Source organism: Vulpes vulpes, chromosome 5, assembly GCF_048418805.1.
Source record: "Vulpes vulpes isolate BD-2025 chromosome 5, VulVul3, whole genome shotgun sequence".
NCBI lineage: Eukaryota > Metazoa > Chordata > Mammalia > Carnivora > Canidae > Vulpes > Vulpes vulpes.
This window is the reverse complement of record NC_132784.1, coordinates 103,276,596-103,291,165: the sequence shown is the minus strand read 5'-3', so window position 1 is coordinate 103,291,165 and position 14,570 is coordinate 103,276,596. Positions and strand designations below refer to the sequence as shown.

Here is a 14,570-nt window from a genome sequence, read left to right as displayed (position 1 = left end):
ATTTGAGAATCGTAATTACCCAAATCATTATTTTATGGGGAGAGGCTTTCATGCTCTGTAGTAAAGTTAGCAAATCAGAAAAATTATGAAAAGTGTGAGAAGCAGTCACCAAAAATAACAATTATTTCAATAAAACTGCATGAGAAGGTGAGTGACAACACTTTTTTTGTGGCTCTTGTTAATAAGGGTTGTAGAAATATCTGCTCTGTTGACTGAAATAAACCCCACCAAGAAAAAAGATGTGACCACAGGGGGCAGAGCCAGGGTTGTGTCTGTGTTGACCTTGTAATGAGCTAGGAAATCAGAATTAAAATGCAGACTCTCAATGAGAGACCAGAAATATTGTACAAATTGCACCGACCCTATATGTCCCAAGTCCTCAAGTCTGGCCAGCCCAGGAGACAAGTGCTCAGGTCTCTCTCTTACAAATCCACATGGCATTTGGGCTGACCACCTATCAAGGAAAAAGGAAATAGGGGAGAGGGGAGAAAAAAATCACTCCAGAAATGAAGAGAAGATTCTTTGAGCGAGGAACTAACAATTGGTAGAAATGAAGCTTCCTACTGGCAGTCAAATCAAATGTAGTAACAACTCCGCGGCGCCCTGCTGCTTGCTGACAGCGTGGTGTCACACACGGGGACAAACATTCACTTAAACACTGATTGCAGGGAATTGCCCCTTTACGCCAACGCCTCCCACCAAAAATGTCATGAGCAAAAAGAGAACCATTTCTAGGAAAAAACCAAGAGTCCTGCTCCCCAGCTCCCCCAAAATCATCACTGCTCTATTTGTCCTTTTGTAGCCCACTGGGAGTGATTCCTCAGTTGAATGCTGTTGCTGCAGTTTCACTGTTAGGGAGCAAGTTGTTTGTGCAATTATTCCTCCTCCCACAGCGCACACGCACACGCACACGCACACACACGGCCTTGGGCCTCAGTGGTATCAGAGAGCAGCAGCAGCCAAAGACATGCAAGCATAGGAAGTGTGCCTTGGTGCACCAGCTCTTCCCCTCAGGTCTAATCATGGTTACAGACCAGGTTTTGATCTCAGTAAAATAGAATTTAAAAAAAAAATAGTGGAAGTTCCTTCAGAAAGCATGGAGACCAGTCCTGTCATTTAGCAAGTGAAGACCCTGAGGGTCAGAGTGGTACAGTGACTTGTCTCAGGTCACACAGGGCCACATCCAGAGCTGGAACCCACACTCCTTCCTCATCAAGTGCCATAAGAAGCAGGATTTTCTGAGAAAGGGGAAAGAAGACAAGCAAGCTGTGGGATCTCTGGTGTAGTATTTTTTGTTTGTTTTTGATTAGTTTTTAGAATTGCAAAGAAGATTTAGGGAGGTTTCTCTGCATTTTTGTTTTTGGACCTTTGAATAACAAACGACAAGTAAGTCCTTCCTATCTGAACTCCAGGCTTGTCCATGACTTCCGTTGGCTCACTGGATGCAAGTTCATCTCACTACTGAATAATCCTTTTTAGCAAAACCCACTCTACCACAGAACAAAACCTAAGTCATGTCTGTGGCTTGAATTAAGTATATTTGTGTCTCTTGTTACTTTCCCTTACCTGCAAATGGTCATCCATGTGTTTCAACCTCACCTTCTCTTCAAGCAGCTAACTCATTGAAGTGTTTAAAAAAGGAGGGCAGAGGAAGATTTAGGATTAATACTTAGTGATTTCCCCTCCTCCCAGCCTTCCCCACTCTCCTACTTCTGCCGAACAACACCTGATACCAACTGAATATAATCGTAACCTGTACTGTCATAGTTCACCCAAGACCAGCCGTTTTGGCAGCCAGATGTTAACCACTGCAGACTAAGCTGTTAAGTTAAAAGTATAAATATAGTTTGGCCACTTGTCCAGGAGGGGATGGTGTGGTTTATTATCTCTGGTTGTACTATGAACCCCAGTCTGGTGTAGAGGTGTCCATGGGTGCACACCCTTTATTTCAACAGCGACTCCTTCTTGGTATTTAAATTTTCTCACTACTGCAGTTCACCCAGGTTCAGGTGTGTTTTTGAGTTCTGCTCCAAGTGAACTGGCCTATCTCCATGGAGGTGGTGGGTTTATTGGTCATCGTAATTGCCTTTGCAAAAACATTTTCTTAATAAGCAAAGGGTGACATCAATACCATGATCTCAATATTTTTGCATCAGCTCCTGATAGAATTGCTCTTTCCTGTTTCAGAGTAACAAGGAGAACAGGAAAGGGAAATTCAGTCAGGCTGAGCTTGCATTGACCTGGATTTGATTTGTGAACTCCATCACTGGAGTGTGTGTGTGAAGCATCTATATTCGATTGTAATTTGTAAAGATCAGTGCGTAGACTTTCTATGAGTTGAATGTTTATTTCTCCTCTCGTGCGATGCCGCGAGAAGATCTTCATTTACTGTCAGTCCTCTCGTGTTGTGTCTGCTTTTTCTCTTCACTGTGCTCCTTGACTGCTTGAAAGCTGAATTGTCTGAACACAAGCAAACTTTATTGATCCATATTTCTGTTTGAAAGACCAGAGATTTGTAGAAGTAGTAGACTATTTCTTTTCTCTGGAAAGCTTACTCCAGAGGAAGTCTGCTCTGAGCATAGTAAATCTCTAAGATGGAATAAATGTTACATTCAGCATATATTGTAAGCTTCATTTTGATGATTTATCTTATATCGCTTTTTACCCCATACTGACCTTCCTTTCTAGCGGTGGTCCCCACCTCCTGCCCAGCGGTGTTCCACTCTGCCCTGAAAAGAGTGACCTGGTCACCACATGGGCAGTTGCTACCCAAGTGGGTTGACAGTAGGGGACACTCTTCTAAAGCCCTCTGGTCCTTAGGGCTCTGGGCCCCAGGAGTGTAACTTGTGCAAGGTATGAAATATTCTTAGGGGTCAGAGTTGGGCTTGTTCGCACTTTTGTCACGCTTGTTATGCGTTTGAATTTCTGACTAGACGTTCCTAGAGGTTCTCTTTTAACGTCCATAGGTGTGGAGTTGGGTACTTGTGAGGATATAGTTAATTAAGCTGCATTAGGGCAAATATACACACTTGTTAAAACACTTAATTTGCCTCAATAATATTGATTACACGGCAGAAGTTTGTTTAAACTAAATGGTATTTTCCCCCTACTGTTACACTTCTTGAAATGCAATCTGTATAATAGCTAATAGCTATCATCAGTTAAATATCATGTTAGTTATAAAGTAATGTCATAAGAATTGATTTGGACTTGGCAGTGGAGGAGAGCGCTCCCTTCAAAGCCGATGTAGATGATTAGCCGGAGTTTTAAGCAGAATCATGGTTCATATAAACTGTGTATATTTTATAGACTTAGAGCCACTCTATATTACATGAGTGCCCATTATATTAAAGAAAAGCTCAGACGGTTAATTATGCAAAACATCATGTATGCAATTACCCAGCATTATTATGCATTTAACAGTTTTATTGATTTGCCAGTAGCTCACTTACTGTATTCAGAGCTATAAACAAGGGATGTTCACCCTTAGATTGAAATAGGTCCAAGAAAACAAGCTAAGGATAAATTACACTACTAAGCGCCTCTGCATCAGATCGAATCCTTAAATACAGAAACTGTCAACAATCATAATGTGCAACACATTGTGATATCACAGGACCATTTCTTTTCCCATTAATAAAGTTTATCAACCAGGAAGCACCAGAAATCACCTGGCAATACAAATTGAAGCTACTGCAATTTCCTACATCTAAAATAGTCTGGATAACTTAACAAGGTGATCAGCAGTGGGGTGGGTCTCCAGCTTGCCTGGTACAGTGAAATGGGATGCTTGTGTATTTGTAGGTATTTTCTAACACACATGCTTACAACACCCCCATCTTGTTAGGCTGCACACTCTTTTTTTTTTTTTTTTTAAGATTTTATTTATTTATTCATGAGACACACACACACACACACACACACACAGAAGCAGAAACATAGGCAGAGGGAGAAGCAGGCTCCATGCAGGGAGCCCGACGTGGGTCTCGATCCAGGGTCTCCAGGATCATACCCTGGACTGAAGGCGGCTCCAAACTGCTGAGCCACTCGGGCTGCCCTAGGCTGCACACTCTTATTAGTGTATTTCTCTAGCTGGCTTTCTGGGCCTTCCCTGCTGAAAACGGATATTCTCCATTTCCCTTCCTTTGTTTTAGGTGTGACAAAGGTGCAGGTATGAGGTTCTAGAGTTTGTCACAGTGGATGGCCGAAAGCCATTCCTGCTTTGCCTGGGACCAAGGGGTTTCCAGGACACAGGATTTCAGTACTTAAACCAGGGTGGTCAGCCCAGTGTGATGTCAGATCAAAATTGAGAAAGAGAGGGTCATTGAACTCCAGAACCCTAAAAGCAGGTGGGATTTCAGCGAGATCCTTTCAGATCTTGGCTTTGTCTTTAGCTCTGCAGTTATGTTCAGGGAGTACTTGCTTTTCAATGTGTGTCCAGAAATGAGGTAAAGGTCTCTTGCTTAAAAAAAAAAAAAAAAGTCTCTTGCTTCTTGCCCTAAACTTACTTTTTTTGGTATAGCACACGGCCCTTTACAGAATTAGGGGAGCTTTCAGCTTTCGGTGAAGGCCCTGATGATGTTTTAGGGAGCTAGCTTCCTGTCCCCACGGCCGCCGAGCTTCATCTCTTGTCCGCAACCCAAGCACCAGCTTTGCAGGAAGCTTCCTGTGTTCTTGACGGAGTAAGTTCTTGCAAACTGAATGCACGAGTTATTGGGTCGAAGAATCCAGGGGCAGCATTGCTAAATGATGGTGATCCTGTTCTGCAGAAGTCCGTTTTGTTAGATGGGCCTCCAGGTTTATGAGAGCAGGCCTAAAATTACACAGGAGTGTGTGTGCCTGTGTGTGCACGTGTATTTTAATCTTTCCGAGCACTGTGGGTCAGGATTTACAATTCTTCCTTTACAATTAATGATCTCTTTTGGTTAGGTTAACCAGGGAGACCTTAAGATATTTCTTATTAAAAGAAAAAATCCTTTCTTTTCCTTCCCCAACTAAGCCAGTGTACCTTAATGCAATGATGATATGTTAGATCCAGTAGTTGTCAAAGCATCGTATTACTGTGATGCCATAATGACACCCTGTCTCTGTAAAGTAGTCATGTTTTCTCAAATCACACGTTGCACCGTTGATTTCTGACATGACACTTCATTCTGGTTGCTTTCCCTTTTCTTCAGCATCACCATTCTCTGACAATAGCAGCTGGTGCCCATTTTGTTACTAAGTGATTCACATTTTGCCACTTTACGAGAGTGCAATTAGTTGAAGCAGGGGGAAGGAAAAAGCTCATTGTGAAGTAGCGTGCTTGAAGTTGTAACTCAGGCTGCAAAGGGAGCTGCTGGGGTCATTGGCTCTGAAGCCTGGGACTCAGGGAGCTTGGCGTAAGTCTTGGAAGTTTCCTTCTGAATGCTTGAAAACAAAAAAGAAAACTGTAGGCTCATATTTTCATACTATCTTAATTTTTTTTTAATTTAAATAAATAAATATTTAATCTGGTGATTTCCGAAGGTAGAAAAACTGACCAGTCCTCATAGATTCATTCCTATTTTGAATAGATAGTGTTTAGGTGACGGGACCTGAAAACCTTTTCTCAACCCTGAAATTCTAGGATTCAGTAAAAAAGTTAAGGACTATCTGTCTTATTTCTGTCTCATATTTGTAAACTCACAGGTTTGCTGACATCAGTGTGCTCACTTGAAGTTTTTGGAATTTCTCATGAAGATGGGTACCTTTTGGGGCCCTTAAGGATGACAAGGGAGAAAATAAAATCGTGACGTTTTTAGTTGGCATTTAGTTAGCTTGTTAAGGTGCCTGTCCTTGGTATGGGTATAATAAAAGTTTCAAAAAATCTGGTCTTAGTATGACAATCAGGAAATCCAAAGAAGACCTGTGCATAATATGTTCCTTATGAGAATTTCACGCATCATTTTTTTAAGTCAGAAAATCAAGTAGCAAATAATTTTGAGTTCGTATAAAATTTAAAGGATGAAATACAGCTGCTGAAGAACTTACCATTGATGAAAATCGTATAGTATATATGACTATGGGGCATTGCTGTTATGCCGGCATTTAACAAAAGTATTGGCTGAGCTGCTATGAAATGCAGACCACCTTGGTCATCCATCTACACACACGCGTGGAAATTCTAACTCACGGCAATTCATTCAAGGTCGCACATTTACCTGTATCTAGGTAGAATCATTGAAAACAATTAAGCTTGATAATTGTAATATAAATTGAATATTAACTTACAGATTATCTTCTTGTGTCCCCCTACAGCAACCACTTTAATGGATTCTTATTCTTTCTCTCTCAATATACATGCATGCATCTAACACAGTTAATTAACTTTCAAAAATTACATTTTGCAATAGTCCAGCAACTAAGAAGTTGCATTTGCCTGATCGTTTAATATCTAACACCAAAGGTAAATTTTCCCCTTGCTGACTCTTGGGCAAGGCTAGGAAGCATGATCATCAGAACTACTGACACTGTATCTCATACCATGTTAAAAATGCCTCTTTATAGAAGACTGGCATCACCCTGTCTCAGGAAGGCTGTTAAATCCCTCAAATTTAGTTTCTTAGATAGAAACAAACTGTGAGTTTTGACATGGTTATTTCTCCTTCCAGTTTATTTTCAGGGTGTTCACTCAGAAGTTTCTTGGAAAGCCTCTTGTTTTGTTCCCTTGTGCTTCTCGTCATGTCTCTTAAAATGATAAAATAAAAGCAACTGTACTGAGGCCTTAAAATAAATATTTCCCACATTTTTCTACGCATGTTATTTCTATTCATAATTCTTAACTAAATTTAGATTTTTATTAATCTAATGTGACCTAAAATTTCTGCATTAACAGCACAATGTGGAATTGGGCTTATTCTCTTTGGCTACAGATAAAGCCATCATGTTGAAAATGGCTCTTTCTGACAAAAAGGTGTTCTTTTGAAATAAAGTCTTATTCACTACATTCCTCTTAGAGTTAATGTGAATTTTAGTGCCTCTAATTTTAGATTGAAGTGAAGTCTAGAATAAAACCCACCAGCTGACAATTGAATTTATAGATAGTTGTGAATATTTCAGGCTTGAATAATAGAGCTGTAGAATTTCAGAGACAGAGAGGAAGAGAATTAAGACCCGCTGTAGTTTTAGGGTATAATGTAATGGTGTCTAGGAAGTGTTCGGTGTAATGAGCTAAGTAGTAATTAGGAGACAACTGTGTTCTTTCAGAGATTCTGTTTAGGTGTCACTCCCAGCACTGGAGAGGGTGAGTCAGCTGAGGCCAACCTGCGGCCAGTGAGGTGGCCACCGCGGCCCCCTCTCCATGCTGAGGGGAGATGCGCATGTAGTCTGTTGATGGTCCTATTTCTACCCCTGCTCGCTTGGCTTTAAAAAAATAATCAGCACCCTTAAAAACTCTCTGTTGGCCTCAAGATATTATTTCTGCATTGGAGTTCGGCATCAGACGTGAGTTCAAATCCTGACGTCCCTACTTCCTAACTGTGTGACTATCAGGACACCCTGTGTCGTCGGAGGCTCTGTTTCCTGAAGAGGAATACCCCCCTCCCAAGGTTGTCTGGAGGCTTCTATGAGGTGATATTAGAGTAGGGTGCTCAGGTTGTCCCCTACCATAATGTTTGATAAATGGCAACGCTGTTATTATTTGCACTGGGCAAAAGGTATTAATTAAGGCAGCAGCTCATTGTCCAAAAACAGACACTTAGACCCTACAGCCCAAATCCAGTTTGCTCAGATTCATTTACAGCAACAGCATCCAGACCTTGTGCAGGAGACGATACTGCTGCCATCCAGAGACTTCCCTGACTTCCTGGCTTCCGTGCAGATTATTGCAAAGTTAGGGACTGAGATTTTGGAGGGGACAGCTGGCTGGAGACTCCCTGTTTTTTCAGGGACTCCAACAACAGGTGTTTGACCCATAAACATTTGGTGACTTAGCCAATAGCTGTTCCATGCACGGGAAAGCAATTTCTGGCCTGGTTTCTTACTCAAGAGTTGGGCCTACTTGAGAGGTCCATGAGGACAAGCCTGAGGGAAAGAAAATTGGGATGCAATCGACCACAGATGATCCAAGAAGAGAGAGAGAGAGAGAGGGGAGGACAGGACGTGGTATATTTTGTGATCAAGCCACCCTCTTCTAGAAAAAGGAAAAAAAAAAAAATTAAGAAATAGTGCCTTGAAGGCAGATGGTGAAAGAGTTAATTGTCATCGCTGTGAGAAATTCAGTGCCAGGGAGAGGAAAGGGGAGCAACCATGTTTTAGTACCCTAATAACTTCTAACTCTAGTCCAAGATCATAATGTATGTGCGAGCAGTCCAGTAATTATAAGGTAATAAGTGAAGTGGTGGGGTAAGTGCTCTAAATTAAAAGGAATTCGCAGGGCTGCTGTAAGTCAGTGCCGACCCGCTTTCTTTCAAACGTTGACTTGAGGAAAAAGTGCTTAGCCCAGAGAGCAAGCAGGGAGACAGGGAGAGCGATCTATTAATTACAGCGCTCATTAACAGTGACGGGCACAAGGCAGCAGATGCAGAAGGGAGAGGACACCGTAGTTCAGGCTGGCGACGGGGATAATTTTTTTCTTTCGCTAGCTCTTGAGGAAAGGACAACACAAGCGGGTGGGCGAAAGCGAGAAGGTATTTTTCTGGATTGCTTCTTCCTGTTTGCTTGCCTCCCATCCTGATATCATTTTACTTTAGAAAGCAGAAGGAAAAAAAAAAGAAAAAAAAAAAAAAAGAAAAAAAAGCAGAACGAAATGCCCAGGGTGCGGCCTACCTGTTAAGAGGCGAAGTTTTGCTCTTCCTGCTTTGCTTTCGAGGTGCCTTGCTTGGAACAGTTAAGCGAACATTCCCTCTTGGAGGGTTTTCTGTTTTTCTTCATTTTAAAGAAAACAGGACAGCGGGAGAAAGGGGTCCTGGAGGAGAACATGAAATTTGGGCGGTGATAAAATATCATTAGATTTGTAGTGGGGGAGCTCATTGTATCGCTTTGGTTATAGTGTGACTACTCCCCCAAATTCCAGTGAATAACCATTACCCTGTGCGATTCCTATAAATCACCTTTCCACTGGGAAGCAATTAGCTAAGTCCCCTTCTCAACTGTCACCTCTTCTTTCTCTAGCAGGCTCTCAGAATGTTCTTAGAGACTTGGCTAAAGGGGGTTTTGCACTATGGCTAATCGGAAAGAAAATAGGACCAATTATATCTTTTCATCTAATCACCTTTTCAGAAATTTAATCACTTATGGTTCCAACAAAGAAAGAGGGGCAGTATGTTTCTTCTAGATAACATAGCTTGTCAGATTAGATGCCTCATCATATTTCCTTTTAGGAGGTGTGATGTTCAAAGACAAAAGGGAGGGGGAGAGGGATCACCACAAACCTCATTTTTCATGAGAAAATGATACATACCTAGTTTACTGAATATAACACAAAGCATCAGATTTATGGACTCACAGGTATAGGAAGGCTCCCATGGCTTTTCTGGATTCATCTCTTAATGGCAAATCACACATGCAAGCACACGCACATATGTATTAATCAGTGTTGGTGATGGTTTCACTAAGTTTTGTGGGCTCTAGGATATCATCCTTACACGTTGGGTGGAATTTTATACTTGAGGTCTTTCTCTATCCCTAAACAGCTTTGAAATAGAGCGATTTAAATAAAGAAGCAAAGTGATTGAGGATATATTCCCTATGTGTCTTAGATCAATAAAAGACAGTTATGCTTATGGAAGCGTGTTGATAAACAGTAATTACAGAGCTGAGGAATCCTCGATTTGGTCTCGAAAATAAAAGTTTGGATTCTGCTGACAGTAAAATGACTGCGGCATGGGAACACGGAAGGGAAAAGTAGAGGGAGGATAAATCCAATTTTGGAAATGATACATGGTCTTTTAAATCACTCCTCTTCCATGGGTAAATTTAGAATCTAGAGGGTTGATTTAGATATTGACAGTGGTTCTCCAGGAGAAAGGTAAAATAAAAGGAATTGGACCCGTTAGAGGTTTTGTTTATGGCCTGTCTGGGCCCCCTGATGTAACCCTGTCATGCCCTTATGCTGATTACCTTCTTGTAGAACAAGAGATATCGACTAGAGAATGAATGATGTGTAATCCCAGCTCTTAGGCAGTGCTCTCAAAGAGCAGTGTCTTTAACACATGAATTCTTTTTTTTTCCTCCTTTCATCCTTCCCTATGACTTTCTCTATTTTTTTTTTTTTCACTTTCTCCTTTTTTTCTACCTCTTTTGGTCTCTGTGTTTGACACTCTCTCCCTTTTTCTCTCTCTCCGTTTGTATCTCCCTACATCTCAGGCTTCTCTGCAGAATGTCAAACAAAGATCGACACATTGATTCCAGCTGTTCGTCCTTCATCAAGACGGAACCCTCCAGCCCGGCCTCCCTGACGGACAGCGTCAACCACCACAGCCCAGGTGGCTCTTCAGACGCCAGCGGGAGCTACAGTTCAACCATGAATGGCCATCAGAACGGACTTGACTCGCCACCTCTCTACCCTTCTGCTCCTATCCTAGGAGGTAGTGGGCCTGTCAGGAAACTGTATGATGACTGCTCCAGCACCATTGTTGAAGATCCCCAGACCAAGTGTGAATACATGCTCAACTCGATGCCCAAGAGACTGTGTTTAGTGTGTGGTGACATCGCTTCTGGGTACCATTATGGGGTAGCATCATGTGAAGCCTGCAAGGCATTCTTCAAGAGGACGATTCAAGGTTAGTGTTGCACCTGAGGGTACCCTACCCTCTTCCAACCTCATGTGCTGGTTGGCTGGTTGGGTGGTTTTTCTTAATTCTTATCCTTGTTAATCAAGTTGTGCAGTCTTCATTCTGTCTTGAGTACAAAATAGAAATAGATTCCAATAGCTTGTGGAGGTTTTATAGAATAAACTCCCCCAGGTATGCCCCCTATCAATTCTGCTTTCACCATTAAGCTCTAGTGATGGAATGATACTGAGCTTTGGGGAAAAAAAACAAAAAACAAAAAAACAAAGGAAAAAAAAAACGCACTGCTGTTATCAGAGCAATGTGAGTCTGTATAGCAACTAAGCAAATACACACTGGATCAGTAGTCTTTTTTTGCTCTTTGGTTCTTCTTGCAGATGATGGAAATAATAAATACTTTAGAGAAGTGGTTTTGAAACTTGGGCGGGCATCAAAATCACCTTGCGATCTGGTTAAAATGCAGATCACCAGGCCCTACCCCCAGAGATTCTGACTCATTACATCTGGAATAAAAGCCCAAGAATTTATAGTTCTAACAAATTCCCAGCTGATGCTGATGCTGCTGGTTCAGGAACCATGTTTTAAGAACCACTACTCTAAACAAATATAACTGTCTACTTACCTTCCTACTTTCCCTATGGTTGGATATAGTTTTCTTACCTTTTTAATGAATTTGTTAAAAAAAAATCTTCCAAATTATTCCTAATTATCAAATGTATCTGCAACATATATGAGATATACTCACACCGTTATGGATAACAATATAAATGTAGAAAAATACGGCTGAAATTTGTATCTGCTCCTTTAAGCTAGTAACTCACAAATACAGAGCTCCGCTCATGTTAAAAGCTGTAGATCTATATTCTTACAGGAAATTATAATTTTCGCTTTTTAAGTGTGATGCACTTTTGAAGAAATTAGGGGAAGGAAAGAATAATTGTTTGTTGAGGATCCTCTGCTCCTCAGGGATTCTGTTCTTAGTGGTTTAGAAAATGTTTTCTTCCTAACAAGAACTTTTGGATACATGTGCGTTTTCCCACATATCAGTGATTCTCATCCTTGCCAGCTCACTGGAATCACCAGGAGACTGAAAAAATATTGATGCCAGGGCTCATACCACAAAATTCCGAATGAATTGGCTTTAGGTGTGGACAGGGCGAGGTGGGGATTTTTGAAAGCTTCCTACTTAATGCTCAGGTAAAGCCAAGGTTAAAAATCACCACCCACTACTGTGCTGGGTTCTATAAGTGAAGTGTTTCTCAAAGTATGGCCACTGAACCCACGGTATCAGTATCACCTGGGAATTTATTAAAAATGCAAATCCCCAGGCTTCATCCCAGATTACCTCAGTTGGTGTCTCTGGGGGTGAGCTCAGCTCAGCGCAGTTTTTCAAGACCTCTTAAGTCTTATGTAATAGATAGTTCAGCCTAACTTTTTCATAGCTTTTCAGAATTTTAGCTGAAGAACACAAGCCAAGGTAGTATGGAGTTCATAATAATTATGTAAATATTTTAATGGCTGTATCTTCATATTTTGTGACTCATCACTGCCATATTTATTAGCATTTTCCGACACAAATCCTTCATCCACTGGATCTTTCTTTTTTCTCATCTGTAAATTGAAGGCATTAATACCTACCTCATGGAACGTTTTAAGGATAAAATGAAAAGTGAAATTGTAGGTAGAGTAAGTAAAAATAGTGGTGGTCCATATGCGGAGCTTCCTTAGACTCTTGGGCATTTGAAAAATATCTTGAGCCTCCTTACTAACATTGTAAAACTTGGAAATGAGAACACAATTCAAATCTTTGGGTTCTTACTAGCCATTGTCCAGAGGTATTAGAATACTTTTATTGCAGAGTATCTAAAATTCACACTGTTAGTAATTTGATTTTGTTTATTCAGTTTATGCAGCTCTGGAATTAACTACACAAAGATAAGCAAATATTTTGGGATGAATTAACAAATGCTGTGTATGCTGATATAAGCATGAGATTCTCACTAGGAAAACCTCTCCCCTTTACTCAACAAATATTTACTGTGAACCTACTGTGAGCCAGACATGAGTACACTGTCTGGACAGTGTTAACATCTTTCTAACATTTTATTGAAGCTTTGTTCTCAAACATTTGTGCACTGAGGAGGATTCCTCTACCAGCCTCTCCTGTCTTGAGGGAATACCAAATTTTTAGGATGGGGGCAGCGGGTAGTGATTAAACTTCTTGGTCCTTAGTATTTTCCAAAGATAGAACAACTGTGAAACAATTTCCTGATAGTTTTTTTTAATCATAGTGTTTAGATATTAATAGCTATGCAATAGTTATTTACTGAGCAATAACTGGAATAGAGCAATTGGAATTCTATGCCTGATTTTTCCTTAGGATGCTGAAATGCTACCAAAAGCTTAACAGAGCAAAGCACAGGGTGGTTCTTGGCATTGATGTATAGTGCTCAGTTTTACTCCATATTGGAGAGAGCAACTTTCAAGGATTTTGAGCAGAAGACAGAGATGTCACTGTCCAGATTAGCACTCTGGACTTGCCCACCTGGCTGTGTTTGTAGCTGGCAGCTGGGCAGCACTCCGTAAGGCTACCCTGCTAGCTACATCAGCAGGCATCACACCGTGGCGCTCACTTAGCCCCAAAAAGGCAGTGAGGCAAATAAAGGGATTAAATTGTGAAAGTATAATGTAATAATTAGGGTGGTGATTGTAAGGAAGACTGGAACCGCCCCTCCTTTCTGCCAAGTGTGATAGCGATTGAACTCCAAAGATAGGGAAAGTGGCCCCAATCTCTTGTACCATCACAGATTCTTACTCAGATGCTGAAAGGACCTAGAATCTATTCTCATGCCTTGAGGCAGCAGACAGCCAAACTATCCTTGACAGATAGTGGCCTCTCCCTTCCCTCCCCGACAGCTCTTCAGGGAATGAGAAGAGATTATGCAACTACCCTTAAGAGCAAGTCTTTCTACCCTTTGGATCAGGACATAATGGCAGTGTGGCTCCTACCCCACCAGCACCTGCTGGTGCTCTTACTGGCTCGACTCAAGTGACGTGCGCACCCAAAGGCATATTCATGGGCAGTATTTCCTCTTTAGACTCTTTATTTCCTGTTGCAACAATTTATTGTTAAGATTGGTTATGCAGCATGTAATGAATATCAATTATAAAAGTTAGGCAAAAGTGCCTCTTGAATTTAGAACCAAAAGAACATATATCTGGAGCACATCTTATGAAAAGTAACAGAGGCACCTGGCTCAGTGGCATAGTCGGTTGAACGTCTGATTCTTGGTTTCAGCTCAGGTCATGGTCTCAGGGTCATGAGATCAAGCCCCACATGGGGCTCCTCGCACAGCAGGGAGTTTGCTTGAGATATTCTCTCTCTCTCTCTCTCTCTCTCTCTCTCTCTCTTTTTCTTTCTCTCAACCCCTCCCTCTCTCCCCACTCTCCCGCTGCCCCTCCCTGCCATGTGTGCTCTCTCCCTCTCTAAAAAAAAAATTTAAAAAGTAATGAGAATTGTTCTTTTCAAAGATGAATGTGGTATTCTGATTGGGAAAGGCAGTTAATCATAAACTTCAGTGAGAACCAACCAGAAAGGCATATTTTATTGATTGACCGTTTCCAAGTTATCATTGAAAACTGTTGAATTAGGTCAGCACTTAGGGAAAAGTCAAGGTGTTTTTGTTTTGTTTTGTTTTCTGCTGACCAAAACAGTTTTTTTTAGAAGACTTTGACAGTCCTATCATCTGACAGGCTTAAAATGGCACCAGTGACTTCATTGCCACCTTCTAGGTTTTATTACTCTGATTTCTAATTCCA

General features: G+C 41.2%; 1 protein-coding gene across 50 annotated transcripts in view; it reads left to right on the top strand.

The window, feature by feature from the left end:
* ESRRG (estrogen related receptor gamma) overlaps window positions 1-14,570 on the top strand; it is a 617,890-nt gene that overhangs the window by 427,848 nt on the left and 175,472 nt on the right. For all 50 annotated transcript variants that reach the window (XM_072759533.1, XM_072759528.1, XM_072759516.1 and 47 more), the window contains one exon: window positions 10,327-10,742. In XM_072759533.1, the coding sequence (XP_072615634.1) occupies window positions 10,340-10,742 (403 nt within the window). In that variant the 5' untranslated portion in view covers window positions 10,327-10,339. The remainder of the gene's footprint in view (window positions 1-10,326; window positions 10,743-14,570) is intronic.